Source organism: Thermobia domestica, chromosome 14 (assembly GCF_964235325.1).
Source record: "Thermobia domestica chromosome 14, izTheDome1.hap1.1, whole genome shotgun sequence".
Taxonomy (NCBI): Eukaryota; Metazoa; Arthropoda; class Insecta; order Zygentoma; family Lepismatidae; genus Thermobia; species Thermobia domestica.
The window spans coordinates 90,206,312-90,228,987 of record NC_137467.1 but is presented as its reverse complement, the minus strand read 5'-3'; the positions used below and the strand labels follow the sequence as shown (position 1 = coordinate 90,228,987).

At 37.5% G+C, this 22,676-nt stretch overlaps 1 protein-coding gene across 1 annotated transcript; it reads right to left on the bottom strand.

Annotated features, from left to right (window-relative positions):
• Positions 1-385: 385 nt before the first annotated feature.
• Positions 386-1,834, bottom strand: LOC145669918 (zinc finger MYM-type protein 1-like). Its single transcript, XM_081738259.1, has one exon. It carries the CDS (start codon positions 1,832-1,834, stop codon positions 386-388), a length of 1,449 nt encoding a protein of 482 aa, XP_081594385.1.
• Between the last annotated feature and the right edge of the window lie 20,842 nt (positions 1,835-22,676).

Sequence of the window (22,676 nt, the reverse complement as noted above, 5' to 3'; positions counted from 1 at the left end):
ATTCAATTTATGTTTAGGCTTCAAAAGTTTCATTGAAAAATATTTCATGTGCAGACGTTACTTATTTGTTAGTTACAAATTTTATTTGAAATAAGTTTAATTTATAATCATATAAATCTAACATAAAAACAGCAACGAAATACACAATCAGAGGCGGTCTTAGTAGTATGCGGGGCCCCGGGCTGGGGGGTTCGGTAGGCGAAACCCCCCCCTGAAGCCAGGAAACATAGGTGAAATTTTAGAGGGGGTAAGTGGTTCTTATGGCATGGGGGTCGATATAACTTACGACATTAATGATTCGGAAACATTTTACTTGCATGCAACATCAACAAACTAGAACACATAATAAAACTATCACTGACTTACGAAGCAGCTGCTTTGGCGGTCACAGACGGAAGTCGACTTTTCTGGCTTTTCGCTGTGCAAAATCGTTGATAAGGTCCTCGTAGTCCATTGTTGAGGCAACTTCCTTTTCGATGGGCAAAATAGCTAAACCGCACAATCTGCTTTGCGAGATTGTTGATCGTAGATAGTTTTTGATAAGTTTCAACTTCGAAAAGCTTCTTTCAGCGCTGGAAACTGTCACAGGAATTGTCAACATAATTCTGTATGCAATAACGATGTTGGGAAATGAATCTCGAATGGGCCAAACGTACTGAAGACACTCTTGGGCGGCATTGATGTTATCAGGAAGCATTTCTCGAAAAATCTTCAATTCTGTGCACAAGTCAATTCCGTCCAAATCGCGTGAATCTTCTGCGCGGAACATGTTGTCCAAATCCATGCAGCACTTTAACAAACAATCGTCGTTCAATGACCGCAAACCCTTCAAGTTGTATAGAAATCCAAAGATTGAAGCATACTCTTCCAGTTGTTCGAATCTTTTTTCCATTAACGTAAGTGCTTGATCCACTATCCATAAGAAATATCCTGTTCTGAAGGACTCCTCCGGCGAAGATGTTTCTTCGTCGTTACCCTCATAATCGAATTGTTTTTTCTTGCATCTGACTCTTCGTTCCTTGAATTTCTGAGCTACGTTCATTTCGGACGCAATTTCCTTTGCTGCGATCATAGCATCGGAGAATCCGGTTTCCCGGTACTTTCTCAAGAAAGTAACAAGGCCTTTGATTTGCAGTATTGCCACATCGAGCTGCATGTCAGCTGACTGCAAAGTTTTGCTGACAGCGTTCACAGCAAATAAAATGTCATACCATATGATTAAGCTCAGAATAAACTCGAAGCTTTCGAGCTCATAATTTGCAAGACATTCGGCTTCACTTTTTACTAGCGGATCATTGGCGGTATCTGCGACAGTCAACAGTGCCTCCCTGACTTCTTTCGTCTGATAACGCAGTGCTTTAACACTTTCCAGGTGGCACTCCCACCGCGTTTCTGAAAGTGATTTTGTAGTCATTAAAGGCATGGTTTCTTCCAAAATTTTCCACCTTTCAGCCGAGGCAGCAAAGCATTTATATATTCTCTGTATGACACCAAAAAACATCACTGCTTGGGAGTTGCATTTAGCCATGTCTCCTAAAACAAGGTTCAAATTATGGCAGCCACACGGAGTGTAAAATGCTCGAATGTTCATGCGAAGAATGTGCGCTTGAACTCCTTGGTGTTTTCCATTCATGTTCGCACCATTGTACCCCTGGCCACGACAGTCGGCGATGTCCAGATCGAGGTTCGCCAGTGCGGCAAGAAGAGCTTCAGATAACCGCTTTCCTGTTGCGTTGTCCACATCCAGAAATTCGATGAAGTGCTCCACCACTTTCACTTCCGGATCTGATACGTCCACTAAACGAGAGGGACATCTGCTCTTTGTGGCCAACATCAAGCGTGCAGTCAAGGATGACGGTAAAATATTTAGCAAGTTTCACTTTATCAATAATTTTCCCCTTTACTTCTGACGCCATCAGGTCGATAAGCTTGTTTTGGATCCTATGCCCGAGGTAATGGTCGTGAGCCTCGTCGTTCTTAACTCGGCGGAGATGTTCTTGCATGGTTGGATCGAATTTGGCCAGCATCTCAACTAAGCCTAAAAACTGACCATTGTTCGGCGCATAAAATTTCTCCGTTCCCCCACGAAATGCGTTGTTGTTTTCGGCAAGGTACTGTACAATCGCTAGAATTCTTGTTAACACTGCGCGCCAATGCAGCTTTTCTTTTCTAATTCGTTCTAGCATCATGTTATCTATTGCGCTACCATTGAACATTCTCCGAGCTGATTCCAACCACGCTGTCATGCACTTAACGTGATTTACAGAACTTTGATGTGCTGATGTTTATCGCCAAGATGCTTCCAGTCGCAGCAGCCTTCGTTTGCTAACTGGCCTCTAGTAGCTATTGTGCCAAACAACTTACAAGGAAAGCAAAATACTCTGTCTCTGATCTTCGAATAACTTAGCCATCGCCTATCTACTGTTTCTCCGTTCGGCATCCTCCGTCTAAAGAAATTGTTCGAAAAATGTCTGTTACCTTCGTCCTTTGGGTATTCACAGTCACTTAGCCTAATTGGACCCTTCTCCACTAACATGTCACGCACTTCACTGTTAATATGTTTCCAATTACCTGGATCGTACATGTCTTCGAACAGTGTGCTCGTCGTTTGAAGAGTGTCAGAAGTATGCAGAGGAATGGTCGCGCTTTCACAGGAGAGGTCACTTTCCGGGTCTGTTGCAACAACGTTTTCCCCAGAGAATTGCACCAAGTTTTCATTGTTGCTTGTGGGACAACAGGGCGTAGAAACAGTTTTGTTGCCGGCTAGTTTGTTTTCTTCGTCGGACGCAAAACTTGGTATCACAACCTGGTCTGTCGCATCACACCGGTAGCTCACAGTCACAGACAAATCATCATCCGTGTTCTCAAGTTTTTGGTGTTGATCCGCTGATTTTACCGCTACAACAAACTTGTCCAAAGATCCCTTTTGCTTCTGAATGAAATCTTCTTTATATTTCCGTTTCTTGGCTTTCGCAGCCCCACTTTCGTATTTACGGAATTTGTCTCTATCTCTGCCACTCATGATGGTCACTTATTCTTTGCCCAATAAACGAATAATCGGAAGACACTCACGCACTAATCAAAATATTACGTATCCACATCTCACTACGACTACGCGGTCCGAATTCCGAAGCCAAACTGAGGTGAAATGAAATGAAATCTTTAAGTTTTACGTCCCACGGTTATGCCGGTTAGGCTAAAGGAGACGGTGATAATGAGAGATGAGGGAAATGGTGGAATGAAGAAAGTGGGAGGAAACGGGAGTACCCCGAGAAAACCCACGAGCACGGTGTTTGTCCACCACAAAGTTCACCAAACTGAGGTGCTACACAAGGCGTGCAATAGGAGCTATTTCTTGGAAGCGATAACTCAGAGGTGTCCGTAGCCACAGGACCACTCTTCTGACCCAAAAGCAACAAACAACATGACTTCTCACTCTATTTCGACAACAAAGAAAAGTTGAGATAAGGCCATTTAGAGTCACGTGCATAGTATTAACTTCGCTTTGCTGACCCATTGTTAATCCGAAACTCAAGTGCGTAATTATTACGGTACTATAAAACAAAAAAAAAAAAAAAAAAAAAATATTATGCTAAACGCTTTCATAGTAATGGTGTAGATTTCGGGAATTTAAGGCTTCTAAAAGTAAAATATTGAGTAAGAAGTTCTGGTTTATGAAAACTGGTTTCCGAAGAAATCCACCCACCGTATTATTGGCCAAAGTATTCACTTAACTCTAAGCTACGGTACATTAGAATGTTGCAGAGGCCCCGCATATTTGAGCTGATTGTGACAAGAGAATATCCTATCGCGGGGCCTGGGGCGGATGCCCCAGTCGCCACCCCCAAAGGCCGCCTCTGTACACAATGTAATGTAAAACAAGTCAAACGTAATATATATGTCATTTTTGGTATGGCAAATAGCCGCCCCCCGAAAATGTATCTACCCCTCCTTTGCCCTCCTAAGAACTTAAAGCTGGCGTCGTCATTGTAACAATATAGTATGGAGCTCTTGCATACTATTCATTGTTGGCGGAAAAATTTCTTCTTTTACTTTCTTTTCTCCACATCAAAGGATTGCACCGGAAAGTTTACAGAAATGAAAATAAGCTCTTCATTGTTGCATTGTTATGTTCTCAATGATTATGCATTGTAAATATTGGCTTTAAAAAATATTAACACAGTATGTTAAACTTTCAGTTAAAGAGAATTTTCCAAGAATTGTGCTATATATTTTAAATTATGCTTTATGCTTTATTTTCTAAAATTATGCTTTTAAAACTAGTTTCCCAATGTGAGTGCATTTTGGCGTTCACCCAGCATAGTGCTCTCAAACGGGTCGGGTTGACCCGACCCGACCCGTGACCCGACCCGACCCGACTCGGATCGGGTCAGTTCGGGTCGAGTCGGGTCAACTCGGGTCGGGTCAGTCGGGTCGGGTCAATCGGGTCAGCTCGGGTCGGGTTGTCGGGTCGGGTTATTCGGGTCGGGTTGTCGGGTCGGGTCAACCGGGGCAGCTCGGGTCAGGTCAATCAGATCGGATCACGATCACGGTTCGGGTCAGTCGGGTCGGGTCGAGTCAGTCAATTCGGGTCACGGGACGGGTCGGGTCGGTCTTCAACCCGACCCGACCAGTTGAGAGCACTAATTGAGAGGCCCAGAACAGAAAGAGGCCCATTTCAGTTTCGAAGTTAAACTTTATAATGTTAAGATGTTAAAAATTATGTGATGTTCCAACTATATCTCATTTTTACCTATGAAAACGGTAACACCTGAGCGATTATTTAGTAAATTAAATGCCAACAAAACGTTTACTGACCAGCGAAAACATTATGACCACTCGCTACTTTTTGAACGAAATCATCGGGCTGAGATAAGAGCTACAAGGCATAACACAACCGCGTGCCAAACACGACAAGAATCTCACTCGAATAGTCAGTGTGGTGCTTGTGCCTTGAATGGGGAAGGACGACGATATATCAGGGTGACTAAATGGCTGGGAGCTTCATTTAGGAAACCGCGCGACTTGTCGAGTTTTCGCGATCTGCCGTGCTTATGTATTTCAAAGATGGGAAAAGGAGAGTGAAACCAGCATCAAACCAAACAACAAAAAGTGGGACGACCACACCTCTTTAAAAATGTCGGATGTCGTAGACTCTCGAAGTTGGTACAGCAGAATAGACGAAAACTATAGCACAATATAATAATAATAATAATAATAATAATAATAATAATAATAATAATAATAATAATAATAATAATAATAATAATAATAATAATAATAATAATAATAATGTGCATTTTTTTTACATATGAGCAAGTTGTGACTCACTAGATAGAACATAGAAAGTCAAAACTGTTCTCTGTAAATTTTACGTGACTCATGGATGTGGAAAGAGGGGGTCCGTTTAACATTTTTGCGGGGAGGCCCATTCGTCTTTACGCTACTGAGAGAATGTATATATGGACCCCTGGCGCATATATATATATATATATATATATAAACTCCTGGCGCAACAGTCCCTTGTGATTTGAGTCTGCAGCGGGCTTATGTTAGTGGTAAGCACAACTACACCCAACGTCGCCGGCTGTCTAGATTGAATTCCGCTATCTTTTAGTTTCCCAACTTTTCTATCGATATTTGGTCAACACAGCAATGTTTGAGTGCCACACCGGGAATTAAACCCTGGACGATGCACACCGTATCACTTTCGCTAATCATTTGGTAAAATTCAGGTTAGGGTGGTACTGAATTATTTTTGGAATATGCCATTTCTCATAAGATAAAGTTCAAAAGTATTGTAACACAATTAAAAAGCTCATTATCAACCACGTATTCTTGCCTCTAATATCTCTATAAGTTTTCGAGATATGTGTCAAAAATGGTTGAAACACTTGAAGTTAGTTTAGTAACTTGAAGAAGATAGTGGACTTATGCATACATGATTAGAATTGCTCCAATTTTTATTTTTATTCTTCTTTCTCGTAAAGAAATACAAAATCATAATTTCAACCATTTTGGTACATTTTTCATAATTTGAAGCGCGAACAGCCGGTTTCTTTCCTTACGTTTTGAACTTGGGATTTATATTCTCCTTCACTTATCGTCAAAGTCATATAATGACGTGGGTCCCAAAGCTAGAATATATTATGCGACAGAGGTAATGACAATTTTTGTTATTTTATATCTCAAGATCTGTTAAATTTGACATTTATTGAATGATATCGGTTTTATAATACGAATAAATTTTTCGCAATAAGGTGCGTATAGTGGTCGTAAGAAATGACAAAAGCTACCACTGACCTTTATAGTTTGACTCATGCTTTTTAGATCATGGTATTACCCTTAAATTTTGTAAAGGACAGTATAATTTTAATTATCTTAACCTAATTTCCTAAAGCATCTCATTCGTACGCTAAAAGAAAGAGTTCTATTTTTTATGTATAAGAATTCAGGGAATGCAAATTTATTCAAAATTCCTTTACAATTAAAGTCGCCTAAACCGATTCCTTCGAGATTTCTGTATTTTGAAAACAAATTCACAATTTCAGTTCCTTGTATTTACTTGTTTCCATGTTTTTTATATCAATACTGTATGATCAGTTCCCAGAATTATTTTAGTTTCCCGGTAAATCCATTTATAACAAGCTCCAAATACTGCTACAATTTTAATGTGGTTTCAGGAGAATCTGCATATCTCATCCTTTTGTTACTCTCTATATATTCATCTACTACGTAAACAAACATCAGTGAAAGAAAGAGGCTAAGAGCTAACATATGCTCCGTGAGGAACATTGTCATTCCTTTCACTGATATATCTAGAGAGTCTAGTGTTGCCACGAGACGAAACGAGACAAGACGAGACTTCTGGCTGTGTCGTCTCGTCTAGAAAAGATGTGCCCGTCTCGTCTCGTATCGAATGGTTCTGTCTCGTCTCGTGGCAACACCAGAAAGGCTGAGGCCCACAAAAAGAGCTGTTATACCAAGTGGTTAAAATTACAACTTTTAACCAAGTTTGGTTAACAGAGCAGAACACACAACACGACTGCAATCTTCCAGCAACTAATGCTTAGTTTCGACTGAACTCGTAATTACTTCGATAGGAACATTTGTCAATACCGTCAGTACAGTCGAAAGGCAAGATTTCCCCATTTATTCTGATATCCTTTTTTCAGAACCCCTGGCGCCATTTCAACAAATAAGGAGGCCTATGCAGCTTTCCCATTTAAAAAATGGTTTATCTTCGAATAATATCATAAAAGGATAAAAAAGATAATTTTTTTTTGTCAAATCAGAATCTTTTCAAAACTCAGTATCGAGAAAGGCTGACACGTTTCTGTCTTGGTTCGGAACGAGAAAGACCATGAAACAATAGTTAGTTACTGATAAAATTGCCACTTCTACGCATACTTGTACTTCTATAACAGGGTTTTTATACGTAGATATTCCACTAGCCCCCGGAATAAAATCTTCTGAAACACTGATCTCAATGAACGCTTTACATTGTATTTGAATCTGGAGCACCATCACAAAATAATTAAACTTGAATCGATTGAAAAATGGAAGTGAAAGTAGTTTATAAGAATATTTTTTTTAAAAAAACTGCTTTAGGTATTCCCTGTTCTTTGTAGGATTTGAAACATAGAATCATTTGGATCATTTGAAATAATAAAAGATGGTATACATTTCGAAGGCAAATAATTTATTCCGAGTTAATAAATTTTTAACCAAATTCAGAAACTGTGTTTGTATTTTTCGAGACACAAGACGAGACATTTCACGAAACGTTTCGTATTGTACCGTGTCTCGCTTCAAAGAGTCCTGTCTCGTCTCGTTGCAACACTAAGAGAGTCTTACGCATTCTCTTTCCAAGAAAATGAGCTAGAAACTTGAAAAGTACATTCAGTCAATTGTTATCATAGAATATACTATGGGCATAGCCACTGATGTGTAGAAGGTGACACAGGCAGAATTTGTTTTTGGCGAGTTCCAGCCATGGGGCTCTATTATTTGGATTGGAAACATTGGTTCAAAAATATTTTACATTTAGCATACATACATATACACACATATATATACGTACACACACACACACGTACATGTGTGTTACATATACTTTAATTAATGTGTGGACCTAAGGACAAGGTCCGGTTCGTCCACCCAAAAACCGCCTCTGGGAGGTGGGTTGGAAGCGCACCCCTGAAACATAGAATTGTGCTAATCGTAATCTTCTGAGATAGACTACCCCCCGACGAATAAGTAAATAAATAAATAAAAATAGTTTCGTAATGTTTATCTTCCGTATACGAGTAATTGAAAAAATTTAGTGTCTCAACAATGAGAGCCGCATACAGGTGATCCGGCGTTACTGGCGGAACTTCCTAGTTGCGGACAAAATTTCACACTATACCCTCTTTCGGCTCTCTCCCCCACGGTAGTTTTAAGAATTTGTATCTATTATCTACTCCCTTGGAGTAACTGTTGCTCTGTATTTTCACGGGCTTGCAACCGTCAGAATGAATATCTTGGCTGCTTTCCCAGCTACCCATTTAGCATGCAATAGATACATGCAATAACAATCACATCCCACACAAACTACTCTACCCATAAAACCTGGATCCCTCATATTTTAACATGGAAAGTTATTTTACGCAACATATTTCGTTTGTTTAAAATGGAATAGACCTAAATACAACTTTTTTAAAAAATGTTCTTCTGGAGATTCGATAGAGAGATCGCTCACATCAAAAAATGAGAGAATTAGTGCTCTGACAATCTGGTAGAAATACAACATTACTGTGATTACATTGCTATTTATTCAATGATTATTTTGCTTAGAGCTTTCTTACTCTCCAGGGTATTCTTCAAGGGTATACAATTACTCTTCACTTATGTCGCGAAAAAAATATTCAGCTTGCAGATTTATTTCGAGAACTTCTCATTCCGTAATACATGTTTATTCTCTCAATTTGTACGTACAACCGACAAACTTACACAGAATCCCAACAGAGTTCAAATGTGAGGTGTCTGCTGTGAAACACAGGTCAGTTATATGCTAGGAACACTGTGGGCTTTTAGAGTGTAATTCTAGGAACGCTGTAGGGGGCCATCCCGCTCCACCTGAGCCAAAAAAAAAATAATAAATAAAAATAAAAATAAAAAATAAAAAGAAAAATAAATCCGGCGGCACACAACTAATTCACACTGGTTACAAAGCAGGCACAACAAAGTTCTGAATGAAATATGTTTATTTTTTTGCACTATTCCATTTTCCGAACAATAACATTTACCGATGGCTTGTTAGCCCCTCCACCACAGCCACCATGAAAACAAATTCAATCGGAATTTGGCCAGCTTGTTTGATCAAGAATAATTATCGTTTGATCCCAACGCATAATGACGTATTACACACAATTTGGCTAAAGCTTGTTAGCCCTTGATAATCGACATGTACTATTCCATAGATATTTCAATCGTAAATAAGTAAGCAAAGTTTCGTTAGTTTCTGGTAGAAAGTATGACAGATAAAGTTGATTGTTTATTTAACAATGATGGCCTCGAACAATGAAACTAACAACAACAACTGAAATCGATAAGTACCATTTCATAGATATCTCAGTGGTAATCCGATGGGTGTGCCAAGTTTGGTCAGTTTCTGGTACAAAATGTAGCAAATAAAGTTGATTCTTTATTTAACGATGGTGGCCTCCAACAATGAAACTAAGAACAATATGTGAAATCGACAGGTACCATTCCGTAGATATCTCAGTGATAATCCGAAGGGTGTGCCAAGTTTGGTCAGTTTCTGATACAAAATATAGCAAAGTTGATTCTTTGTTTAACGATGGTGGCCTTCAACAATGAAATTAACAACAATATGTGAAATCAACACCTACTATTCCCTAGATATTTCAATCTTAAATGGGTGTGCAAACTTTGGTTAGTTTGTGGTAGAAAGTATGTAAGATAAAGTTGTGGTAGAAACTATGGCAGGTAAAGTTGTTTGTTTATTTAACAATTTAGAAATCCATCGATTGTGTATTTAACAACGGTGGTCTTCAGCAACGAAACTAACAAAATACATGAAATCGACACGTAGCATTCCCTAGATATTTAAAACTTAAATTTGTGTGCAAAATTTGGTCAGTTTCTGGTAGAACGTATGGCATACAAAGTTGATTGTTTATTTAACAATGGTAGCGTATAACAATGAAACTAACAACAATATGTGAAATCGGCAGGTACCATTCCCTAGATATCTCAGTTGTAATCCGATGGGTGTACAAAGTTCGGTCAGTTGGTGGTAGAAAGTGTGGCAGATAAAGTTGATTGCATATTTAACGATGGTGGCCTTCAACAATGAAACTAACTACAATATGTGGAATCCACACGTACCATTCCCTAGATATCTCAATCTTAAATGGGTGTGCAAAGTTTCTTCACTTTCTGGTAGAAAGTACGGCAGATAAAGTTGATTGTTTACTTAACAACGGTGGCCTCTAACAATGAAAGTAACAACAATAAGTGAAATCAACACGTACCATTCCATAGATATCTCAATCGTAAATGAGTTTGACAAGGTTGGTTACTTTGTGGTAGAAAATATGGCAGATAAAGTTGACTGTATATTTAATAATGGAGAAATCCAACGATTGTTTAACATTGGTGGCCTTCAATAATGAAACTAACAACAATATGTGAAATCGACACATAGCATTCACTAGATATTTCAATCTTAAATGGGTGCGCAAAGTTTGGTTTGTTTGTGGTAGTACGTATGGCCGTTAAAGTTGATTGTTTATTTAACAATGGTGGCCTCTAACAATGAAACTAACATCAATATGTGAAATCGACCCATACCGTTCCATAGATATCTTAATCTTAAATGAGTCTGCAAATTTTGGTTAGGTTGTTGTAGAAAGTGTTGCAGAAAAACTTGAATGTTTATTTAACAATGGTGGCCTTCAACAATGAAACTAACAACAATATGTGGAATCCACACGTACCACTCCCAAAGTATTTCCATCTTAAATGCGTGTGCAAAGTTTGGTCACTTTCTGTTAGAAAGTGTGGCATATAAAGTTGATTTTTTATTTAACAATGGTGGCCTGTAACAATGAAACTAACAAAAATAAGTGAAATCGACACGTACCGTTTAATAGATATCTTAATCGTAAATGAGTGCGCCAAATTTGGTTAGTTTGTGGTAGAAAGAGTGTAAGATAAAGTTGGTTGTTTATTTAACAAAGGAAAAATCCAATGATTGTTTATTAAACAATGGTGGCCTTCAACAATGAAAGGACAACAACATGTGAAATAGACACATACCATTCCATAGATATCTCAAACGTTTATGTGTGTGCAAAGTTTGTGGTAGAAAGTATGGCAGATAAAGTTGATCGTTTCTTTGACAATGTAGAAATATAACGATTGTGTATTTAACAATGGTGGTCTTCAACAATGACACTGACAACAATACGACAAATCGATACATATCTTTCCCTAGATATTTCAATCTTAAATGGGTGTGCAAGGTTTGGTCAGGTTCTGGTAGAAAGTATGGTAGATAAAGTTGTTTATTTAACAATGGTGGCCTCTACAATGAAACTATCAACAATAAGTGAAATAGACACGTACCGTTCCATAGGTATCTCAATCGTAAATGAGTGCGCCAAATTTGATTAGTTTGTGGTAGAAGGAGTGTAAGATAAAGTTGACTGTTTATGTAACAATTTAGAAATCCAACGATTGTTTATTTAACAATGGTGGCCTTCAACAATGAAAGAACAACAACATGTGAAATAGACACATACCATTCCATAGATATCTCAATCGTTCATGAGTGTGACAAGGTTGGTTACTTTATGGTAGAAAATATGGCAGATAAAGTCGACTGTATATTTAATAATGGAGAAATCCAACGATTGTTTATTTAATAATGGTGGCCTTCAATAATGAAACTAACAACAATATGTGAAATCGACACATAGCATTCCCTAGATATTTCAATCTTAAATGGGTGTGCAAAGTTTGGTCTGTTTGTGGTAGTACGTATGGCCGTTAAAGTTGATTGTTTATTTAACAATGGTGGCCTCTAACAATGAAACTAACAACAATATGAGAAATCGACCCATACCGTTCCATAGATATCTTAATCTTAAATGAGTCTGCAAATTTTGGTTAGGTTGTTGTAGAAAGTGTTGCAGAAAAACTTGATTGTTTATTTAACAATGGTGGCCTTCAACAATGAAACTAACAACAATATGTGGAATCCACACGTACCACTCCCTAAGTATTTCCATCTTAAATGCGTGTGCAAAGTTTGGTCACTTTCTGTTAGAAAGTGTGGCATATAAAGTTGATTTTTTATTTAACAATGGTGTCCTCTAACAATGAAACTAACAAAAATAAGTGAAATCGACACGTACCGTTCCATAGATATCTCAATCGTAAATGAGTGCGCCAAATTTGGTTAGTTTGTGGTAGAAAGAGTGTAAGATAAAGTTGGTTGTTTATTTAACAAAGGAAAAATCCAACGATTGTTTATTAAACAATGGTGGCCTTCAACAATGAAAGGACAACAACATGTGAAATCGACACATACCATTCCATAGATATCTCAAACGTTTATGTGTGTGCAAAGTTTGTGGTAGAAAGTATGGCAGATAAAGTTGATCGTTTATTTGACAATGTAGAAATATAACGATTGTGTATTTAACAATGGTGACCTTCAACAATGAAACTAACAACAATATGAGAAAACGACACATATCATTCCCTAGATATTTCAATCTTAAATGTGTGTTCAAGGTTTGACCAGTTTCTGGTAGGAAGTATGGCAGATAAAGTAGATTGTTGATTTAACAATGACGGCCTCTAACAATGAAAGTAACAACAATAGATGAAATCGACACGTACCGTTCCATAAATATCTCAATCGTAAATGAGTGTGCCAAGCTTGGCTAGTTTGTGATAGAAAGTATGGCAGATAAAGTTGATTGTTTATTTAACAATGGAGAAATCCAACTATTGTTTATTTAACAATGGTGGCCTCGAACAATGAAACTAACAACAATATGTGAAATCGACTGGTACCATTCAGTAGATATCTCTGTGCTAATCCGATGGGTGTGCCAAGTTTGGCCAGTTTGTGGTAGAAAGTGTGGCAGATAAAGTTAATTGTTTATTTAACAATGGTGGCCTTCAACAATGAAATTAACAACAATATGCTGAATCAATACGTACCATTCCCTAGATATTTCAATCTTAAATGAGTGTGCAAAGTTTGGTTAGTTTGTGATAGAAAGTATGGCAGATAAAGTTGATAGTTTTTTTAACAATGGAGAAATCCGACTATTGTTTATTTAACAATGGTGGCCTCGAACAATGAAACTAACAACAATATGTGAAATCGACTGGTTCCATTCAGTAGATATCTCTGTGCTAATCCGATGGGTGTGCCAAGTTTGGCCACTTTGTGGTAGTAAGTGTGGCAGATAAAGTTAATTGTTTATTTAACAATGGTGGCCTTCAACAATGAAATTAACAACAATATGCTGAATCCATACGTACCATTCCCTAGATATTTCAATCTTAAATGAGTGTGCAAAGTTTGGTTAGTTTGTGATAGAAAGTATGGCAGATAAAGTTGATTGTTTATTTAACAATGGAGAAATCCAACTATTGTTTATTTAACAATGGTGGCCTCGAACAATGAAACTAACAACAATATGTGAAATCGACTGGTACCATTCAGTAGATATCTCTGTGCTAATCCGATAGGTGTGCCAAGTTTGGCCAGTTTGTGGTAGAAAGTGTGGCAGATAAAGTTAATTGTTTATTTAACAATGGTGGCCTTCAACAATGAAATTAACAACAATATGCTGAATCCATACGTACCATTCCCTAGATATTTCAATCTTAAATGAGTGTGCAAAGTTTGGTCAGTTTCTGGTAGAAAGTATGGCAGATAAAGTTGATTGTTCATTTAACAATGGTGGCCTCTAACAATGAAACTAATAACAATATGTGAAATCGACTCGTACCATTCTCTAGATTTTGTAACGTCCATTAACCAGATTATATCCGTTTTTGCTTAATTTTTGAATTTTTTATTTTATTTTTGATTGTTTTAATTTTATTAGTTGTATATGTTAACATTGGTGACAGTGGCGCCATCTATCGTTTCAGACACAAACTATTTGGACGTTATGAATAACCTTAACCCACCGATCCACTTCAAGAAACAGTTTTTAAGTTATATTTTCTGGGTTTTGCCAATATTTCCGAAAAAAAAGATATTTTTTCTAATGGGTTCAAAATTTCCGGAAGTTTTACACAGCACAAGAAAGATACGCGTCTCCATAAAATATATATTTGATTTGAACATACTGGTATTAACTAAAATGATTCTAGCCCTGTTATTTTAACACTTCCCTGCCATAAAACGGTAACTTTATAAGATTACTTAAGATAATTTAAATGCGTCTATATTAATTAATCTAACTAGGATTATATTTTAGGATCTTTTGTAGCCATAACTCCATTCTATCACGGTGCTAACTTTAAACGAGTGGTAGAAATATATTTGTTGCCACAAAATTTCCCTATTCTAATACAAGAAACATTACTCAATTATCTTAACTCTAAATGTGATAGTTAAGATTACTATCTAGTAGTAAATATAAACTAGTAAATATAAAATAGTTTTAATTTTAAAAGCATAATGTAGTAAAATATTAGAAAATTTCAATTTTTCCTAATTTTTCCGTCTTTTTCCAAGCTCGGGAAAAACGGTAAAAAACTGGTTTTTACCCAAAATTTCCGGTTTTTTCCAGGCCTATACAACACTAGTTCTACCTGAGTTGGAGCGGCAGCGCCGGAATCCAGTCACAAAGAAGAATTTATGGTAGGGACAAGTAAACCCTTAGATCAGCGTTTCCCAACCGGTGTCCCGCGAGGAAATCAAAACAAATTATTAATTTTATAGGAACCAAATTGCAAGACATAGGGGAAAATGTATATTTGTATTTCACATTACTATGAACCTCTACTATAAATCTACAATTTTAAGTTTCATACTGTGTTACTTTTCTGTACATTTTTAATGTTGAAAAACGTATTTATCATTGTCATGACCATTATTGCTTCTTTATTGTTGCAGACTATTTCGTAACTTGAAATTTTAATTTATCATTCAATAAATTCAACAGAGCAAACATGCATACAAATTGTTTACATTTGTGTTTTTTAAAAGTATAGGAGATTTGTTTATTCGTTATTTAGTGATCTTCCCTTTTAGTTAAAGGTTAGATACAGTTTTCGAAAGAGAAAGTGGATTTTTAAAAACCCGAGTCGTATATTTCATTGCAATTGTTTTCTATTTTAAAATTAGAATGAAAAATAAGCATAATAAATTACCACGGGGGAAAATCAGTGATTGAGCTTTCTTCTCTCAGATGATCAGTATCACATAAAAAAACCACAGTAATTTAATATTTACAAATAATATATATATATTTGTAAATATATATATTTACAAATAATATATATATGGGTGTGCCACGAGAATTCAAGTTACACATGTAGTGTGCCGCAGGTTGAAAAAGGTTGGGAAACGCTGCCTTAGATCTTGACCTTCGAGGAAAAGATTGGTTATGTTTTGTCGCGTACTATACTATTTTTTTTCGTTCTAGCCACTTTTAAAAAACGTTTTGCGAGTCTTTCTCTGAATTATATCTTTTTTTATATAATTTTTTGTTGTTTTTTGGTTTCTTTGTTTGCACATTTTTCTCACCGACATTAATACTGTTGTCTTTTTTCCGCTTTAACCATTTGTGCAAAACATTTTCCGACATTTTGAAATTGCGAAGTAAGTTCTTATTTCGACACCATAAACACGTCTAACTCAAGTTCTAACTAATCAAATATCAGAAGTTGTTGTGACAGTCATACGTTACAAGACTTTACGTTTGTTTTCCACCCTCTTCTGTTAACATTTTTCCTCAAATATTTTCCATCTGAATGAAACCAAAACAACAAAGGAAAAAACTTCCTCTTTTCTTTCTTTGTTTTTCATTTGTTGGTTAAGGAAACTAGCTGCTGAGCATTTATCGAAATCTGTTGATCGCGGCTTTCTTTGATGCCAATTTTGTGGCTAGAAGTGAGTTGTATTACACAGAGGTTTCAGTTTGTAATTAATCATATTGGAAACGGCTGTGAATGATTCAAAATAGACTTTGACGGGTCACGTATTTTGTTATTTTTATCGAGATCAATGATTTCTTGGGCTTAAATGTGTCCATTTCCTCTTTACCCTTCAACTAAGGAAAGACTATTTTTTTTTTCGGAACCGCCTTTCATGTTTAGAAAGGAACTAATTTTTTTCAGTATTGCTTGGCTCAGTCTGCAAACCTTGGCTTTGAGTCAGGGAGACACGTGAAAATTATGGTCATTGCTATGTCAAACAGTAACAATAACTTCAAAGTTACTGTACGCATATAGGACCTCCTCACTCTTTCCTTTCTTCCCTTTGAACAGCAGAGATTCTTGGAAAACTCGATTTTCATACCTCCCCCCCAAATGCAAACATTTTAAAAGAATAAACATGACGTTGGCGAACACACCTTATCTAAGAACTGCTTAGTGACATATTTTGTTTTGAAATAGAGTACATGAAAACAGAGCCGTAGCTAAGGGGGGGCCAGCGGGGCGCCCGCCCCGGGCGCTGACAACAAGGGGGCGCCGAACGAGCAAGGAGAAAGAAAAAGTTGTGTTGGACATGAATAAAAGACGAGTCGCCCCCAGAAAGTATTGGCGCCCTATTAGATCAACATTGCTGTCGGTTATCAATGAAATGCGTAGATTTCTTAAAAATTTTCTTGCTCGCTTCGCTCGCAATCCAAAAGTTTAAATAAGTCAACAAGTTTTTACTTATTACTTAGTGTTATAGATGATTTCTTAATGACATGTGGTATACAAGGTGCCGAGTAATGACTTATAGTGTACGCAGGAGCATTTTCAAAATCAGAAACGAGCAAAGTCGTGTTCGGCGTTTTGACAGTGATGAGTTCAAAACGTTTTTCCACCCCTGGGGCTCAGTGGTAGAGCGTTCACCTCTGTTACTTGGGGTCCCCGATTCGATCCCAGCCCCGCCAAGTGAACTTTGTGGTGGACAAACACCGCGTGCGTGTGTTTTCTCGGGGTTCTCCCGTTTCCTCCCACTTTCTTCATTCCACCATTTCATTCGTTACTCATCATCACCGTCTCCTTTAGCCTAACCGGCATAACTGTGGGACGTAAAAATCAAAGATTTCATTTCATTTTTTTTCTATCCAATCCGATTAATCACGACGCACAGTGGAGCCAAGGCACTGAATTCTTGGCAAAAATAAGAATTCGCAATATGAAGCAGAAAATTGAAAGAAAACCAATTAGTTTGGTGTGTGCAGTGGCTACAATAATGTTATTTCGACATTATTTTATCAAAAACATAGAGTGTTACATCATAAAAGGTAGGGATGCGCTCGAGTCGAGACATGTCTCGAATCTCGACTCGACTCGACTCGAATTCGAGTCGAGATTCGAGTCGAGACACACTTTGTAAAATTCGAGACGAGTCGAGACAAACGTATTTCTCGACTCGTATTTTCGAGTCGAGACACGAGTCGAGTCGAGACGGCTCTTAAAAATCTCGACTCGACTCGAATGTCTCGAAAATCTTTCTATAATTTTTAATATTATTTTGAAGAAAGTATTCACTCAGAAACAGCCTTGAGACCAATTCCAGCTTTTATTCCTTCAGAAAGGTACAGAACGCATAAAATTAATAGTTAATCTTTAAAGATCAAGATTTAATTTTCAGCTCAATTCAGTTAATTAGAACTAATAGTTAATGTCGTTGTATTTGGTTGTACTGCAAATATAATGATAATAATAATAATAATTGATTATCTAGTTTGTATAAAACTATTATCCGTAGTCTAAATCTAGTTTGTATAAAACTATTGCGATAAAGTGAACTTCATAAATTCTCTGAATGAGCAGTTGGTAGTCTATAGTATTTTAGCATAGTTATAATTATTGTGTTTTCGTTCCCATGAACGCAATAGGGTTACGTAACTTCTGGATTATTCGCTTGCCCAACTATTCTGAGGCTTTAATATGTTGCAGCATATCACGAGCTACGGATAATATATAATGTAACATTTGTTGTAAATCACATATTATGATACGAGACTGTTTTACACAGTATATCTTATCTAATATAAATAAAATAAAGAGTTTGTTTGTGTGTTTGTCTGTCTGTCTGTGTGCGACCTGGGGACCAGACGAGTGGACCGAGAGTTCCCAAAATTTGGTCACGGGTACCTTAGTTCAGGCCCCAGATCAAGACGAAGCGTTTTTTTTTAATTTCGAACCAGGGGGGTCTCGGGGGGGACGTTTACTGGGACCGACCTGGGGACCAGACAAGTTGACCGAGAGTAACCAAATTTTGGTCACGGATACCTTGGTCCAGGTCCGAGTCTAAGGCGAAGCGTTTTTGTCAAAATTGGAACCAGGGGGTCTCAGGGGGGCGTTTAGCGAGACATGTAGTAAAAGTAATCCAAATTGATCGACATTAGTGTCAAATCCATAGTTTTCACGGTCGCTGAGATCAATGGTGACACTTCCATCAGCGATGACTTGCAAATTCAGCTAATACTGTATGCGGGCCGGGTGTCAGCGGGTGAGGAATACCGAGACATGTATAAATAGCCCATATTGATTGATACTAGTGTCAAATCCATAGTTTTCGCGGTCACTGAAATGAATGGTGATACTTCCACAGGTGTTGACTTCCAAATACAGCCCCCATGCGAAGAATGGGTATATTAAGCTAGTATTACAATAAATGGACTGCTTGGATGCCAAGAACTAGTACAGATAAGTACCATTCACTTCTATGAATAGGTATTTTTTAAAAGGATTTTTGTAAACACTAAGTTATAAAACAATGAACTACATACAGTAATTATGGTTTTGGTTCCCAACATAAAAGAAATATGGATTGTTCATGAGATATTGAACTTCAACTTTCACTCCTGGAAAATTTCAATTTTGGAGTTAGGCCACTTAGCATCAAAGCAGTTCACTGTAAGATAAATACATTCCGCACATTAGTAACATAGTTGTTCAGGGGCCTTCGATTTCCATCCTCTCAAATGAAAGCTGAACGATTGCTTGATACATGCTGACTATATAGGAGAAATAGTGTACCGGTATTAAGTTTTCGAGCTTTGGTGCGTATCCGTATTTACACTCTGATATAACTTTAAGTTCACACTCAAATCGAGCTAATTGTTTAATGCATTTCGAAAGCTTTTGTTTTTATGCAGCTCATTAAGGAAAATCTATTTCATAATCGTAACATTTATGTACTAAGAAACTATGAACGTAAAGTGGACTCGACCTAGCCCCGTGGCCGCTGTGACTCAGTGGCACAGCTCTCACCCTTGGTGTGTGAGGACTCTGATTCTGTGTGTGTGTGTGAACCCCGCGGCTAGTGTACGCGTCTTTGCCGTGGAAGACTCGGGTTCAATTCCCGGCGCGAGCTCATGTAGTTCGGATTCCACGTTAATCAGTAGGTCTACATTTCATATATCCTCGCTGCTGAAAGAAACGGTAAAGTCAAAATCAACTCAACAATATATATGTGTGTGTGCTTATGTGAATTTCCTCGTGGCTGTATGGTTAACACATACGCCTTGATCGCGGGAGCCTCTGGTTCGATTTACGGTGGAAGCTCATGAAGTTGTTACCGGTATCTGACTTTAAACTGTAGATCCATGCCTCATATAACCATAGATATAATATATATGCCTTTGATACACTTATTTTCCGACTTGGAAGCCATCGAAAATTTCCGGACACAGAGTCCCGTAGACCGAAAATGAGAAACATGGGTACAGAGTAAAACAGCCATAGAAATTTAAGCTTTTTAGGCTAACTTAATCCTTACATATAATGCAACTAGCTTGACCAAGTTATAATGGAGGAAATGCTATCATTGCAACACTCTGAGAATAGAAAATGTTCGCCAGGTATTACTATCCCCCCCTCTCCTGCAGAATGAAAACCCTGACTAAAACTCAATATATATAAAACTATTTTGTGTAATGTAACAAACAGTGGCGGATAGTATTCATGTTTCCTTGCAGAGGTCCTTACGAGGGTTCGCTTCCATCTTCCTCTCCCCAAGAACTAAAATAAATTAAAAAAATTGCTATTACTTGTTAATCTTGTACAAAGGACGCAATTAAAGTCCCAGAGTAACACCCCTTCACATTTAGATTTTTCCCCTGGAAGAAAACCAGTTATTATTGTTTCTTGATTTCTCAGTCTCACCTACATAAACATACGAATAGAATTACAGGATAGGACATGTTTAGATTGCTTGCACGTGACATCTAACTATATTTCTCATCAAATGTGTCACAGATGAAAATTTCCGTTTGTACTGCCTCTATTTTCTGGTACATATGTTTCATTTATGTTATGTTGCTAAAATTCGTTAGGAAACAAGTACAGACTGCGCCTGTGTGCCTGACAAAATATACTACTTACAACGTTACCCCCACATAAAATATAAATTCACCCTTTCTCCCTTCCCTTTTTCGAATACAATGAACCGACTCTTTTGCTGAAGAAAGATGCTAAAAGAAAATTGAAACATCTGTGTCTAAACTTTCTTTGAAGCGCAGTCTTTTGTATTTGTAAGGTTTTGCGAGTGTTTTCGAGATAGCCAAATCTTTTACCATGGACTCCTGCTGCGAACTGACCGTGAGTAAACACCCGATCTCGCTGTGCTCAATTTCTCTCGCACACGTGAAATGGGTTTGTTGTTTCCAAAACAAATAGGAAGTTACCTTGTGCTTTTGCATTTCTGCACGCACACAGGTACCATTCAGGGGCGTCATTTCAGACTTTGCTTGGGGGGGGGGGGCAAGAGCACCACCGACATAAGACTTTCCCGTTTTGTACTAGTATATTAGTAGGCAATCTATTAAAGTACAGTAAAACCTGTCTTTAACGGACCCTTTATTAAACGGAAAACTGTCTTAAACGGAAATATTTCACGGTCCCATGATTTTTGGAGAACAAAACGTGTAAAAGTCCCTTCATTAAGCGGAAACTGTGTTACGCGGACAACGGAAAGAAAAATAAACATTTAACGGAAAATTCTGAGTTCCGGACTACAGCGTTTAGACATTCTGTGAGACATATACATTACGCTGTCTGCGATAAAATGTTCGTTCTTTTGTTAAATATTTCTGGACAGTGTTGACCTTTCCCAACCACTACTCATATTCACCCCCACAAATTGTCCTTAATCCCCGAAACTTAATCAAGAATCATACAGAATGTCGGAAAGAATAAAACCAGATAGAGGAAGAAGAGGAATACGATACCGAGTTCGAAGGAGAGTGTAGAATAAATACATATCAAGATGCTCTCAGAAGTTTAAAGGAACTGCAAAAATTTGCCTTAAGGAAAAATGATTCTGATTCACTTAGTATAATTTCTCAAGGCTAAAGTGTATGCGGAAAGTCAAGCAGCCAAGCAGCAATGTACACAGAAAACCCTGCTTGGCTATTAGAAAAATAAAGAAAACGTGTGCATAGCAAATTTTGTATTCATTTTAATTTTTTGTGTATTTATTCGTAAAAGCAAGAAGTACTGTAATAGAACAATGTACGTACAGCAATATATTTTCTCAGTATGCCCCTTTATAAGCATGTATTTAAAAAGAAGAAATGAAAGGTCTACCTCCACTAAGCGGAAACCTGACTTTAACGGAATTTTTTGCAAGTCCCGCTCGATTCCGCTAAAGACAGGTTTCACTGTATATGTATTCCTCAAACTCTTGGGGGGCGGGGCAATTGCCCCCTCCTGCCCCCCCTAAATGACGCCCCTGGTACCATTGTTGTTTTAATGATCAGAAGAAATATCAAAACCATCCGATATATATGATACGAAACAGCTAACAGAAGGAGGCAAAGATAAAAGTAGGCCTATACCAAGTTTTCCGCGTGGTACCATTACGGAGAATAAATATTTGACAAAGTCACGTAGATGCGCTTAAACCTATTCCATCTGTCCTTATAACTTTTCTGGTCTCATCAATTTCTCAGGAGAATACGTACAACATGTGCCCAAATTCCATATATACTCTTTCTAAACTAATGAGTAAACTCATTAAGAACACCAACTGATATCAATAAACAGGAAAGAAAACAATACTTTATACTTCTATCATTTGGTACACATCTCTATGAAGCACAGCTTGTTTCTTTTCGAAATAGCTCCTTCGTGTCACAGCTGTGGTTAGTTTTGTTTTGTGTTAGGATGAAAGAGAGAAATGCAACATTTGCTTCGCGGTGAAGTTATATATATTATTAAGATGAGCGGTGATAAGCGAGGTTTAACAAAGAGTGCCTTTCGGATGCACAATTTAACGGGTAGTTGCAGTCCGTGTTGAGAATAAAGCCAAAGCTATGTAAGACATGTTATGACAAATCCAAAAGGTGTGTTGTATCGGTGCAGTACCAGTTTTTCACGTTTTTCAAAATGTTCCAAAACCCAAAGAATAATCTTTAATTTCTGATATTTTAGTCGTCACAAATTACAATTTTATA